The sequence below is a fragment of the Podarcis filfolensis genome (genome assembly GCF_964270895.1).
Source record: "Podarcis filfolensis genome assembly, chromosome: 1".
Lineage (NCBI taxonomy): Eukaryota > Metazoa > Chordata > Lepidosauria > Squamata > Lacertidae > Podarcis > Podarcis filfolensis.
Window position 1 is genome coordinate 127,841,215 of NC_139604.1, and position 13,984 is coordinate 127,855,198.

General features: G+C 46.9%; 1 protein-coding gene and 1 long non-coding RNA gene across 3 annotated transcripts in view; both read left to right on the forward strand.

The window, feature by feature from the left end:
- Positions 1-13,984, forward strand: part of LOC310766830 — a 102,070-nt gene that overhangs the window by 49,763 nt on the left and 38,323 nt on the right. The gene's annotated exons all lie outside the window — the stretch shown is intronic.
- DHRS7 (dehydrogenase/reductase 7) overlaps positions 1-13,984 on the forward strand; it is a 24,519-nt gene continuing 10,535 nt past the window's right edge. The window contains exons 1-3 of one of the 2 annotated variants that reach the window (XM_083619274.1): positions 1-920; positions 10,440-10,592; positions 13,213-13,319. In XM_083619274.1, the coding sequence (XP_083475400.1) occupies positions 785-920; positions 10,440-10,592; positions 13,213-13,319 (396 nt within the window). In that variant the 5' untranslated portion in view covers positions 1-784. Of the gene's footprint in view, positions 1,657-10,348; positions 10,593-13,212; positions 13,320-13,984 lie in introns of both variants that reach the window. The other variant, XM_083619275.1, reaches the window with a different exon arrangement.

Sequence of the window (13,984 nt, forward strand, 5' to 3'; positions counted from 1 at the left end):
AACATCTCTTTTGCGCAGAGAATTGCCAGTGCTGGAAGGGGCCCAGCAGAAGGCTGCTTGTAGATGCAATTTAAGTGTCTTTAGAATTGCTGAAAACAACACTGGCACCATCCGGCACCACAGACCCTAGAAATTACCAATATATGAACATAGGGAAGTCACAAAGTTTATTGTTCTAGCCAAAAGCCATTAACATAAGCCATGGGTGGCCATCAACGCTTTGTGGTCCCTTTTCTTCATTCTGAATCTTCCAACAGTGGATGGTCACACGCGCGCTGAGAGCGCGAAAAACATTTCTGACAGCAAGAGCTGTTCGGCAGTGGAACGGTCTCCCTGGAGAGGTGGCGAACTCTCCTTCCTTGAAGGTTTTTAAGCAGAGATTGGATGATCATCCATCATGGGTGCTTTAGCTGAAATTCCTGCTTTGCAAGGGGCTTGGACTAGACTAGAAGACCCTCGGGATCCCTTCCAAGTCTCTGATTCTATGTTGTGAAAGCCACAGGAGCAGGCCAAGCCGGGCTCCTTCCCTGGGCAGTCGGAAACCTTCCACGCCTCCAGCCTCTGCACAGAATGCCGCGCGCAACGAAGGGGGCGGTAGCCACTTTCTTGGAGAGAACCGCGCGCGGCAACTCCACCCCTTCGGGGACGGCTCAGCCCTGTATGGGGCCTCTTCGGAGCCACGGCCACTCCCTGCTGGCAGAGAAGGGCGGCCCCTCTCGCCTGGCTCCGTCCCATCTGCCTCTTAAGGGCGGCGGCGGCTGCCTGTCGCGCGCTCTTTCTCGCCATGGTGTGCTGGAGTCTCGTTTGCGCCCTGGCGGCGGCCGGCCTCCTGATCTACCTGATCACCAAGCTCGCCATCTGGCTCCGAGCTGACAGCGACCTCACCGTGTGGGCGGCGGAATGGTGGGGCAAGAAGCCGGGTAAGCGGCGCGCCGGGCCCGCGGCGCTCTGGTTCTCTCCCCGGAGCGCGCGTTGCGCTCCTCCTCTTTCGCCTTCTTCGCTTCCCCTCTCCGTGTGGGACGTGGCAGGACGTGTCCAAACACTTCTCCATCCCTGAACGCAGAGAGCTGCCCTGCTCGGAGTCAGAGGTAGCCAACGTGGTGCCCTCCTGGATGGCCTGGGTCAAAATGATCAACGGGTAGCGATTTTGCGCGCTGGAGTTGGGCGACATCGGGAGCGCACCAGGATGGCTAACCCAGTCTGCGCCCACTTGCAGCGGTTCTCTGCAGGGAAGCTCTCCAAATACACCTGTTTTTAAGCTCTGGGTAGCAAAGCACAGATTTACAAGTTCACGTGTATGCGTGCCCTGTGATCATGCGTATGTGCAATTGCCCAGAAGTGTTGCTCCCTTGCAGGCGAGGGAGTGGAGCAGGTTTGGTTTGCAAACTTACCAACTTTCAGCAGCTAGGTATAAACCCTACTACCTGGGGCTGGTGGGAGGTGCAGTCGGGAACTAATTTGGCAAAGGCTGGCCTGGCTACAGCAATTTTCTAGGCACATTTTTTTTGAGATTAAGCCTATGCATTGGGCAACATGGGTGTGGCCTTTCAGCTGGAAAGCAACTGAAACGAAGCCTAATTGCTATGATAGAGAAACTGTGGTTTAGCAATCAAGGACTAATTAAGACTCTGGGCAACACTGTCAGAATAAAAATTTGTTTGCGCCACACCGAATTTTTTTTAAAAATAAGAAACACCTTGGAAAACAAGAAGAAACAACTCCCAGTGGCACTTGATTTTGAAAAGATCTCTATTCATATCCGGCAAATATTTTATATTTTGATTTGCCCCAAAGGGAAATGCCTTTATGCACATATCCGCTAACACTGTCCAAGTCACCCTTCGTCAGTCGCTGCATTTGCTGCTTAAAAAAAATCTGGGCAACCTGCAATCTTGCCTAACTTGGGCTGAGGTAGCAAGTCTTTTCCGCACAGCAACCAGCGACAGAGGAAACAATTGGTGCAGCCACAGGACTGGAAAGGGTTTGGTTTCATAGTGTGAGATCAAGTTTTGGGATAGGCCTGTGGGTTTGAGCTTGCTGTCAGGTGAATCACAGAGTTGGAAGGGACCACGAGGGTAAATCTGGTCCTATTGGGGTCATCTAGTCCAACCCCCTGAGATGCAGGTATCTTTTTGCCCAAAGCGAGGCTCAAACCCACATCCCTGAGATTAAGAGTCTCATGCTCTACTGGCTGAGCTATGTGAGTAGTGAAGTGTGTTTCTGTGAAATCAAACCACCCCATAGCCTGATTCAATACATGGCTTACTCAGAATTAAGCCCCACTGTTCTAAATTAGAAGGCTTTGTGTGTTCATCCTGTGCGTATACATGTGTATCTTAAAAACAAAACAAACCATTCTGCAGCAGAGTAGCTGCTTCCACCATGTAGTCCAGGGGTAGGGGAACTTGGTGTCACCCAGATGTTGCTGAACTCCAACTCCCATCAGCCCCAACCCACATAGCCAGTGGTCAAGAACGATGGGAAATGTAGTGTGGCGCTGTGGGTTAAACCACAGAACCATGGACTTGCTGATCAGAAGGTCGGCGGTTCGAATCCCCGCAACAGGGTGAGCTCCCGTTGATCGGTCCCTGCTCCTGCCAACCTAGCAGTTCGAAAGCACGTCAAAGTGCAAGTAGATAAATAGGTACCGCTCCAGCGGGAAAGTAAACGGCGTTTCCGTGCACTGCTCTGGTTTGCCAGAAGCGGCTTAGTCATGCTGGCCACATGACCAGGAAGCTCTCTCGGCCAATAAAGCGAGATGAGCGCCGCAACCCCAGTGTCGGACACGACTGGACCTAATGGTCAGGGGTCCCTTTACCTTTACCTTAATATCTGGAGGGCCATTGGTTCCCCAGCTCTGACGCAGTTTGTTCACTGTACAGTGGTACCTTGGGTTACAGTCGCTTCAGGTTACAGACTCTGCTAACCCAAAAATAGTGCTTCAGGTTAAGAACTTTGCTTCAGGATAAGAACAGAAATCGGGCTCTGGCGGTGCAGCAGGAGGCCCCATTAGCTAAAATGGTGCTTCAGGTTAAGAACAGTTTCAGGTTAAGAACGGACCTCCGGAATGAATTAAGTTCTTAACCAGAGGTACCACTCATTTCAACAACATGGATTTAAAAAGAAAGAGTCCAGCAGTGAAAGAGAAATGTCCAAAATTCGGGTGATGGCTAACCCTGAATAACTACTGTCCTCCATTCCTGGACTTGGGGTAGAATTCAGCGTAGCCCTAGCAGCCTTTCTCAAACTTGGGTCCTCAACTGTTGTTGGCTACAACTCCCTTAATCCATGACCACTGGTACTACTAGCTAAGGATGATGGGAATTGGAAAAACTGGGGACCCAAGTTTGAGGAACACTGCAAGAAGATTGCTTTCTCAACGCAAGCTATTCTGCTTGCCTGATGGAACAATCTCCCCTTTCCTCCTCCAGCTACTTGGGGGGGTTTCCCCGATCCTCCAGAGCAGATTTGGGGGAGGTAGGAGGGCATGCAGGGGGAGGAGAGGGGAAAAGCCATGTTGCACTAGTGGGAGTCCTTGTTCTGTTTTCTGCTAACGGAAATGAGTAGTTGAATCTGGCTCGTGGTTACTATTTTAGTCACAACCCCTACGAAAAAGGAATCTACGCTCCAGTACTGGAAAGAAAAATGTATATGGAGAAAGCACGCTTTTATGGACCGTTAATCATACTGGTTGTATGTACATTTAAGGGATAATAACCCGCTCCTTTCCAGGAGGGTTAAGTAGGTAAAAAAAAAAAAAAGGTAAAATATTATATTGCTATTGTGTGCGTTTTAACGTTATTGCAAAACATACTCAAAAGTAAGACCTATTGCGTTCAATGCGAGTTACTCAAAGGCAAATGGGGTTAGGATTGCAGCCTAAGGGGGGAAATCTAGAAAAAATCTGGGAAATCACAAAAAGTGATTGTTGGAGCCAAAGGAACAGCGTATGCCAGACAATTTGCAAACATCTGTGAAGGACAAATGCTTGCATGTGTGCTTCTTGGCAGCTGTTGCCATGCTGGAAAATTCTGCTACCATCCTGCACAACTCAGAACCCTCCAAGCTGAATGTAGCTTGAAAATTGCATCCTGTCTAGGCAGGGGCATTCCTAGTCACTTGACAGAGTTGGGTACAGGCCCACAGATCTGCGTGTGCTGATTTAGATATGCATTTATGCCCACTTACGCAGATTTTCAGAGAGGAAATCCCAACTCTGGCTCTTCGACCTCACTCTGAATTACCGTATTTTTCGCCCCATAGGGCGCACCTAGTTTTGAGGGGGGGGGGAAATAAAGGGGAAAAATTATTTTTCCCCCCCAGGCGCGGGGCTGGGGCGGGGGAAGCCCAAGCTTCCCCCGACCCCAGCCCCCAGAACAGGCTGCTATCCGCAAGCCTAGGGAGCCATGCGGGAACTCCTGCGGGCTCCCCGGGCTTGCGGATAGCTTCCTGCGCACCGACGCCTCTCGCTCTCCAGGCTTCAGCGAAAGCCTGCATTTGCCCCATAGGACGCACACGCATTTCCCCTTCATTTTTGGAGGGGGAAAAGTGCGTCCTATAGGGCGAAAAATACGGTACATAGGGTGCCAGCAGGAATTTTGCAGGTCCTGGTGCTAAAGGCATAAGACAGAACTCTGCTGAATCAGCCCAAAGGCCATCTGATCTGGGATTCTGTTCACAAAGATGCAGCTGTAAACTGGCGGAAGTTGCTACACCCCTCAGTTTATTTTGGTTGCTCTTTGCTTTTCCAACACTACAATATCCTTTCGGAGGTATGGTGACCAGAACTGTACGCACAAGTACAGCTGCAAGTGTCAAGCTGATCTTAGGGACAAGTTACAACTTTTTTGCTGGAAGACCAGCAGTTCCACATTTGAGTTAAGAACTCCTTCCGTGGATGATTTTTTCCTTTTTAATTTCTCAATAAGGCCTAGAAGGTCATTTCCCATCATCACCTTTTGCCTCTGTCCCTTAGGCTCTCTTCTTGAGAAAGTTAGCTTAGGTAAGGGATCTGCCCTACATCTCTCACTGTGAAGACAGATGCAAATACCACATTGGCCCGAATATAAGCCGTGCCTGCAAATAAGCCACACCTTTAAAATTCAAGGGGGGGGGGAATAAAAAAAGACAATACCTGAATATAAGTCGCTCCCTTAAAATTGGGTTACAGGCTGAAAATTGCTGCGGTTGGTAGAATTGTAACTCCGAGCCAATTTTTGTAAGGTCACAAATTTAAGCCGCACTTGTAACTTTTCATAGTCGGAATTTGGGGGGGGGGGGAAAGGTGCAGCTTCTATTCAGGCCAATACGGTAATTCATTCAGGTTCTCTGAAGTCTCCTTCTAACTCCCTTTTGGTCCAAAGATCCAACTGCCTAGCTGGTTTCCTAATGCATTAAATGTGTTTGTTTAGTGATGCTCCTCAAATTTATTTATTGCCTCCCTTAGTATCCGCTGCCATTTCTGCAGCAATTTGTGTTCCTTGCCTTTACCAGCTTCCTTGACTCTATTCATTAACCTTGCTGGCATCTGCTTGGCCCTGGTGGTAGCTTTCCTGACGTCTGCAACTGATGCGGGGTGGAAAAATGCCGGAGAATAGGGAAATCAGCAAAAAAAACCCCCCAACCTTCCATTTTGTTTGTGGGTGTCTCTATTGGATCAAAAGCCTTTTCGTATCTAGTCAAATGCCCCTCATTCAGAGGGGAGAATGTGTTGTCTTGGTATCTATTACTTGGGTACGTTCCTTCTACATTGGCTCTTGTAACCTATAGCCAACAATGTCCCTTTGATTTGTCTAACCCAGCCTCCCCCAATCTTTCACCCTCCAGATGCGCTGTTCTTATCTGCGCTGAACCAGACGGAGCAATTGCAGAAACAGCCTCCTTATGGCTGGCTGGCTGTTGAGCTCTTTGCTTTTAAAAAGCAGTTGCAGCATGCTTGCCTTTTTGATGGTTGGATTGTAAATTGTAGACAGAGAGAGACTGCGGCCTTCTGGGGAACAATACCACAGAGGGCTGGGCCGCCTAATGTCAGGGCTAGACCCCCATCCTCTTGCCAAAATAGTCCCGAAGTGCAGTTGCATTGCAACTCTCAGATCTGTACTGCAGGCTTACATTGGCCGTGTATCAGTTTCACTAATACTTTCCAGCAAAGGTGATATGCAATCGCAGTTGGGTGAAGTGAGAGCTGGACCATAAAGGCGGCTGATTGCCGAAGAATTGATGCTTTTGAATTATGGTGCTGGAGGAGACTCTTGAGAGTCCCATGGACTGCAAGAAGATCAAACCTCTCCATTTTGAAGGAAATCAGCCCTGAGTGCTCACTGGAAGGACAGATCGTGAAGCTGAGGCTCCGATACTTTGGCCACCTCAGGAGAAGAGAAGACTCCCTGGAAAAGACCCTGATGTTGGGAAAGATGGAGGGCACAAGGAGAAAGGGACAACAGAGGACAAGATGGTTGAACAGTGTTCTCGAAGCTACAAACATGAGTTTGACCAAACTGCGGGAGGCAGTGGAAGACAGGAGTGCCTGGCATGCTCTGGTCCATGGGGTCACGAAGAGTCGGACACGACTAAACAACAACAACGAAGCCAGCCAGTTTAGCCAGCCAGTCAGAGCCATTCCCAGGTTGTGGCCGCTGTCGCATTCTGACAGTTTCTGGGAGCCACAGGTGAGACCTGAGTGCAAGAGGGGGACCAAAGGTGGACAAAATACCCCAAAAGATCATGATATGTCCTCTACCAGAGGTACTAGCCTTTTCCTAACACCCCAAACACCAGAATAGGCCATCAGATACCCTCAAACGTATCCTGAATACATGTCTTCCACCTTGAAATTTCTCTGCTGGGTGTCAAGGGCCTTTGTGCAAATACAATTGCATCTAATCTTAATTACCCAAAGGCCAATGAGGACATCACATAATCACAGCATTTGTTTTGTAAGCGGCAGCCAAGGCAGGGGAGTAAGAGGCAAGAATCGCCTCTTTGAATTCTTTCTTTGCCTTTCCAGGGACTATCCCTTTGGCAGCAATGGAAGCTTCCCTTGAAATGCAGGGAGAGAGAACTATGTTTCTCCTCCGAACTCCCTACGATCCCCTCCTGCAGCTGCTCTTTACATAAACTAAAAAGCGTGCACGTTCTATTTATTTATTTATAAAAAATATTTGTATACCGCTGCCTCATTTTTTAAAAAAATTGAAGCGGTTTACAACAATAGCAACATAAAACTGCGCAATAAAAATGCCATTAAATAGTAAAAAAACCAAACATCCATTAACCATTGCAGAAGGATATAGTATTTACTGCCTTCATGGACCTGACAGAATAGAAATATTTTCAGCAGGCATTTAAAAATTGGCACAGAAGCTGTCTGCTGAATCTCCATTGGCAGGATGTTCGACATGACACTAAAGACCCTGTTTCTTGTTGCAAAATGAGCCTCATCAGCTTGGGGAACAACCAACAACAGCGCTCCTGCAAATGATCTCAGACGGACACAATTTTGCTGAGATTCCTGCATTGGAGGGGCTTGGACTAGATGGCCCTCGGAGTCGCTTCCAACTCTACGATTCTGTGAACTTCACAGGCTATATTGCTCTTTCAAAAAAAAAAAAATGCTTCCTCCATGTAAAAAAAACCCCAAAATGTCCTTTTATACCAGAAGGGGATGAGTTCTACAGTGGTACCTCGGGTTAAGTACTTAATTCGTTCTGGAGGTCCGTACTTAACCTGAAACTGTTCTTAACCTGAAGCACCATTTTAGCTAATGGGGCCTCCCACTGCCGCTGCGCCGCTGGACAATTTCTGTTCTCATCCTGAAGCGAAGTTCTTAACCTGAAGCATATGTAACCCGAGGTACCACTGTACTACTATATATTTCCATCAGAGAAATGTTATGTGACCCCCGAGCCAAGGAGATAAGTAACTATACAACCTTTAGAAGATATCTGAAGTCAGTCATGTACAGTGGTACCTCGGGTTAAGTACTTAATTCGTTCCGGAGGTCCGTACATAACCTGAAACTGTTCTTAACCTGAAGCACCACTTTAGCTAATGGGGCTTCCCGCTGCTGCCGCACCGCCGGAGCACGATTTCTGTTCTCATCCTGAAGCAAAGTTCTTAACCGGAAGCACTATTTCTGGGTTAGCGGAGTCTGTAACCTGAAGCGTATAACCTGAAGTGTATGTAACCCGAGGTACCACTGTATAGTCTTCTCTTCAGGGTTAAGGGTTTAGGTCACAAGCAGGGGGTTTTGTGTGTGTGTGTGTGTGTGTAAGTGAGGGAAATGTGGGCTGACTCCTTGTCTCTGGAGTGCAGTCCATGACTGTGCAAACGGTGTTTCGTTCGCCTTCAGACCTATGTGAAACAATTGAGAGAGCAAACACCTACATGGTATCTGTTGCTAAAGAGAAGCTCAGGATGAAGAAAGCGATTTAGCAAGGAATCCCTTTGTTTGCCTTGTCGCTTGCAATTTCTGAGAATTTGGTGCGCACAGAGTTCTTTCTGTTGATGCAGCAAGGGAGCTTAGTTTGTGCAAGAACACAGAAGTTTATGTTGCGTGGAGTTGACTTTCCTCCATTGCCTACAGATAAACTGGATCTTGCTTGGCCAAAACCGCCTTATTCATTCATTCATCCATGTATCTATCATCTATCTATCATCTATCTATATCTATCTATCTATCTATCTATCATCTATCATCTATCTATCATCTATCTATCTATCTATCTATCTATCTATCTATCTATCATCTATCTATCTATCTCTATCTATCTATCTATCTATCTATCTATCTATCTATCTATCAATGAAACATATCCTGCTTGCTTCCTGGGGATCTCAGGGCAGCTAAGAAGCCACGATACGAAAAACAGCACTTCGGCAATAAATTATAAGGTATTCCCCAAAGAATGAAACCCCCCTATAAAGAATGAAAAGCTCAAACTGGAAAGCATGTGTGTGCCTGCTAATGAAAAAAAGAGTTTGTGGAACGTTTAAAAGGCAAAAAATGTTGCAGTTTAAACCAGGGGTAGCCCATGTGTGATGTCCTCAGATGTTCCTGAGCTAAAACTTGCATCATCCCTGACCAGTGGCCATGTTGGCTGAAGGGATTGTAACATCCAGCAACATCAAGCCAGCAGCACATGGGCAATGTCTTGTGGAAGCATTTATGGTGTAGATCAGGGGTAACTGACATAGTGCCCTTCAGATGTTGCTTGACTACAAAGCCCATCATCCTTTTGACTACAACACCCATCATGCTTGGCCGATGGCCCTGCTGGATGGGGCTGGTAGGAGTTGGGAGTCCACACTGGCTACCCCTGGTCTAGATGAAGTGGACAGTAGCCCATGGAAACTGATTTATATAATAAATCTGTTAAGTCACAAGACTCCTTGTTGTTTTTCCTAAACCAGTCTAGCAAGGGCTACTCCAAGGGAGTTTGCCCTAAAGAACAAAACTGCCTTAGCAAAAACAAACACTTGCTGCCTGCCGAAAAAAACCAGCCTGTACCTGAATCAGCCAATTCAAGTTACAAGAAAAGAGATTCCAGCTAAACATGAGGAAGGACTTTTTGACAGTAAGAGCTGTTTGACAGTGGAACAGACTCCCATGAGAGGTGGTGGACTCTCCTTCCTTGGAGGTTTTCAAGCAGAGGTTGGATGGCCATCTGTCCTGGATGCTTTTAGCTGAGATTCCAGCATTGCAGGGGGTTGGACTAGATGACCCTAGGGATCCCTTCCAACTCTACAAATCTATGATTCTGTGTTGCTACCTTCCAACCACAATATTTATTAGTATTCTTCCTAGGGATAGTGAGTGCAATGATCTAAATTTGTATCTTTGTGTGTGTGTGTGTGTGTGTATTTCTTTTTTCATTGTATTACTTGCCTTTTATTTCTTTAATATGTTGCTGAAATGTGTTGATATTATTTTTTTAACAATAACAACAACAATTTATTTCTACCCTGCCCATCTGGCTGGGTTTCCCAGCCACTCTGGCTTTCAAAAGAACATTAAAAACAGAATAAATCTTCAAACATTGAAAACTTCCCTAAACAGGGCTGCCTTCAGATGTCTTCTAAAAGTCAGATAGTTGTTTATTTCCTTGACATCTGGTGGGAGGGTGTTCCACAGGGCAGGCACCACTACTGAGAAGGCCCTCTGCCTGGCTTCCTGTAACCTCACATCTCGCAGGGAGGGAACCGCCAGAAGGCCCTCGGAGCTGGACCTCAGTGTCCTGGCTGAACGATGGGGGTGGAGACACTCCTTCAGGTATACTGGGCTGAGGCCATTTATATATACAGTATATTATATATATAATATGATTTTTTGGGTCCCACCCCCATATAGGGGTGCGTGCATGCACACAAAACCTCACCAACCAAAGTTGCCCTGATGAAAAGACACCCCTCTAAATTACTGCATTCCTTCCTTCCGACAGAAAAGGAGCTGCCTGGGAAAGTTGTCTGGGTGACGGGAGCCTCCAGCGGAATCGGCGAGGAGATGGCTTACCAGCTGGCAAAGATCGGCTCGCCGCTTGCGCTCTCGGCGAGAAGGGAGAACGAGCTGGAGAGAGTGAAAAAGAAGTGCATCGGTAGGATTTCGTTATCCTGAAAGCTTGCCTTTTATTTTGCTTTTAGAATATCTGTGCCTGCAATCCCCCGCTGCAAGTGGGAAACCGTATTTTATTCATGGCAGAGATGATCCGTTGGGTCCCTTCCAACGCACCTGCCCGTCAAGCAGCATCATAAGCTGTTATGTCAATCAATCAATCAATCAATCAATCAATCAATTTCCTTTATTCGACCGATAGTCAGAAATAAAACATTACACAATAATTATAAACTATAACATCATAGGGGTACATAAATAAGGTAGGGTTAGGGTACTAGACCTAGATCATAAGCTGTTATGTCAAAATTGGCACATGGGCTTTCTCCCCCTGCCCTGGGCCACTGTTTTCTGTATGCTTGTGCATGATAAAAGCACCAAAAGAACCCCGTTTTGCCCATCTTCAACACCCAAGGTTGGTGGGGATGGAAGTTTGCTTCCATGTCCAGATATTTAGGACCTAATTAGTTAGGTGCAGGGCTTTTTTCCAGCCAAAACATGCCAGAGCTCAGTTCCGACATGTCTCAGGTGGGTGCCATTGCAGCTGAAGAAGGAGGCATTCTTTTTCTAGAAAAATAGCACTCGGTGAGGGTTTTAAACACAAACACAAGCATATTGAATTGTGCCTGGAAGCAAACTGGCAACCAGCGCAGATAAGGCCTCCCCTTGAAAATTCTTAGGATTTGCCTTGCCCCTGAATATTAAACCAAAATTTGGGGGGGCATTCTCATCCCACTTCTCCCCTGAAACATATAAAAAAAATTGGGGGGGGGGGTGAATACAGCAAGCCTGCAATTTATGCACATTTAACTTGTGTGCATTCAGCTTTATGTGCTTGGCAATAAAATAAGAAGGGGACAGAAAGGGGCATCCAAGAAAAAAGCCTTCAGCGATCCCACCTCTCTTTGCACCCAATGTGTTTTGACTTTATGCAATTTTGGTTTTAGGAACAATCCATTACCCCTGAGTAAGCTGGGGGCTTCCTGTACTTGAACCCAGAATGATGGTTTAACCGCTCTTTTAACTGGCAACCAAATGGTTTAAATGTTCCATCCGTTGAACCCTTGCTGAGCTTGAGCTAAGCAGCGATGTTGCCTAGTTGTTCTGCTGATGCAACACACCCTTTGTTCCTCCCACCCACCTTCCCCCATTATTAAAGCATTGCCAAGTGGGGGAGAGGTTGTCAGCTACTTCTAACAGTGGCATCTTGCCACAAAACGGGGGTTATTGTTTCCAAGGTCACAGTGATGGGCAGTTTACCTGTGGCAAAGGTTGTAGTCTTGCAGTGCCAGAGCCGCTTTTGCAAACCAAGCACAGCCCACGTCATATTTGCTCAGCAAATGAAGGAAACAAGGTCCATGCCAATTTTGCTTATGGAGAACATTTAGAGATTTAATCATTAACAAGTCCTATTAGATGTTGTCCAGGGCTCCTGGATTCCAGTGTGTAACCGATGGAAAGGAGAGATCAGGTCAAATGGATAGACAGCATTTGAACGTCACAGGGGTCATTTTGCTTGCAAAAATACGAGGTCCCTGCATTAGCCTTCATGATTATCCATTAACTACGCAGTTTACAATAATTTGTTCTCTGTGGGTGGGGAGGGGGAGGCTGGCCTTGCAGCAATGTAGAGCATTAAAAAAAATGCAGAGCTGATCAAAGGGTTCCTTCATGTGCCCGCCAACCCGTTTGCAAACCCTGAAAATAGCTGCATACAGTTCAGTATAGAAATAAATTGAGAAACCTTTGAAGGCTGATTACCGTATTTTTCGCTCCATAAGACGCGGCCAGTCAGTCCCTTCTCCCTCCTCGTAGAAAAGCCTGCAGGAGCCGTGCGCTCCTTAAAGGGTGCGCGGCTCCTGTGGGCTTTTGCAGGAGGTGGGGGAATTGCCATAGTCGCATGCAGCCTCTCCCGGCCGGAGGGGCTGCGCGCGGCTAAAGAAGCCAAGAAAGTCCCTTCTGGCTCCTGGGGAAAAGCCCGCAAGAGCCGCGCGGAGCTTGTGTGCAGCTCTTGGGGGCTTTTCCTGCCTGCCTCCCCCCTGCATTAGCTCCATAAGACACACACACATTTCCCCTTACTTTTTAGGAGGGAAAAAGGGCGTCTTATGGAGCGAAAAATACGGTAGGTGTGCCTTATGGTCCGGTGCGCCTTATGGAGCGAAAAATACAGTATGTTTTAAGATGGGGGGAGCTTTAATACTAAACACCCAAGGACTCCTTTCCTGCAGAAAACTAAACCAATATACTAAAGTGTATTAATTTAACCAGCGTATCTTTTGCGTTCCCAAGTCCTGTTACAGCTTTTTGGAATTTGAAAGCTGGAAAATTTAACACGCCTTTCTGTCCTGGTCATCATTTGGACAGTGCAGAGCTGGTTTGACCAATAATTTAAGGCCGCTCCCAATGTTAGCATGACCTGCCAGAGGTCATGTGCAATCTGCATGGTGATTCTGTGCGGCACAGGCCATGTGAGCGCCTCTTGCATCCCAAGATCTGTGGGGCTAATGAAACAGAAGAGGAAGGATTGTTTACCACTGTTTCTAAACGGTTCCTCTTCTTCCTTCTTTCCTCTCCCCGGCTTAAAAAAAAAAAAACACATTTAGAGATCAGCAGCCTCACTGACAAGGATATCCTCATTGTGCCACTTGACTTGACTGACAGGAGTGCCCACGAAGCGGCGACAAAAACTGTCCTGAAGCATTTTGGAAAGGTAAGTCGGACTTTCCTCAGTGGATTGGAGGGAGAGGGAGGAGCCGCAGGGGCACCTGCCTTGGCCGCAGTTTGCAAAGGGGCAGAAAATGGGTGTCAAAGGTCATTTGTTATAAAATGTGGAGCAGTTTGGCATTCTTTAAGCTGGCGCATGAAAAGCCAGCTCTTCATGAGATATCCAAAATTGGTTTTAAAAGCTGTCATAAGTAGCATGAGGGGGCTGCTGTTGTAGAAACTCGAACCCAAAGCCCCTTTTGGCACATGGAACTAGTCATGCAGTTGGGATCCTGAGTTCAGTTTAAAAATAATAAAAGTATTTATATCCGGTACAGTGGTACCTCTGGTTACGAACTTAATTCATTCCAGAGGTCCGTTCTTAACCTGAGCTACTGCTTTAGCTAATGGAGCCTCCCGCTGCCGCAACACCACCAGCGTGTGATTTCTGTTCTCATCCTGAGGTAAAGTTCTTAAACCGAGATACTACTTCCGGGTTAGCGGAGTCTGTAGCCTGAAGTGTTTGTAACCCGAGGTACCACTGTATTTATATATCAGAATTTGTACATTAAAAGCACTCTGACGCCTTGTGGAAAAAAGAAAGTAACTTTTTGTGGTTAGGAAAGTGACAGGGAAATGCACTGGAAAGTGTGGGATGAACAAATATTTTGG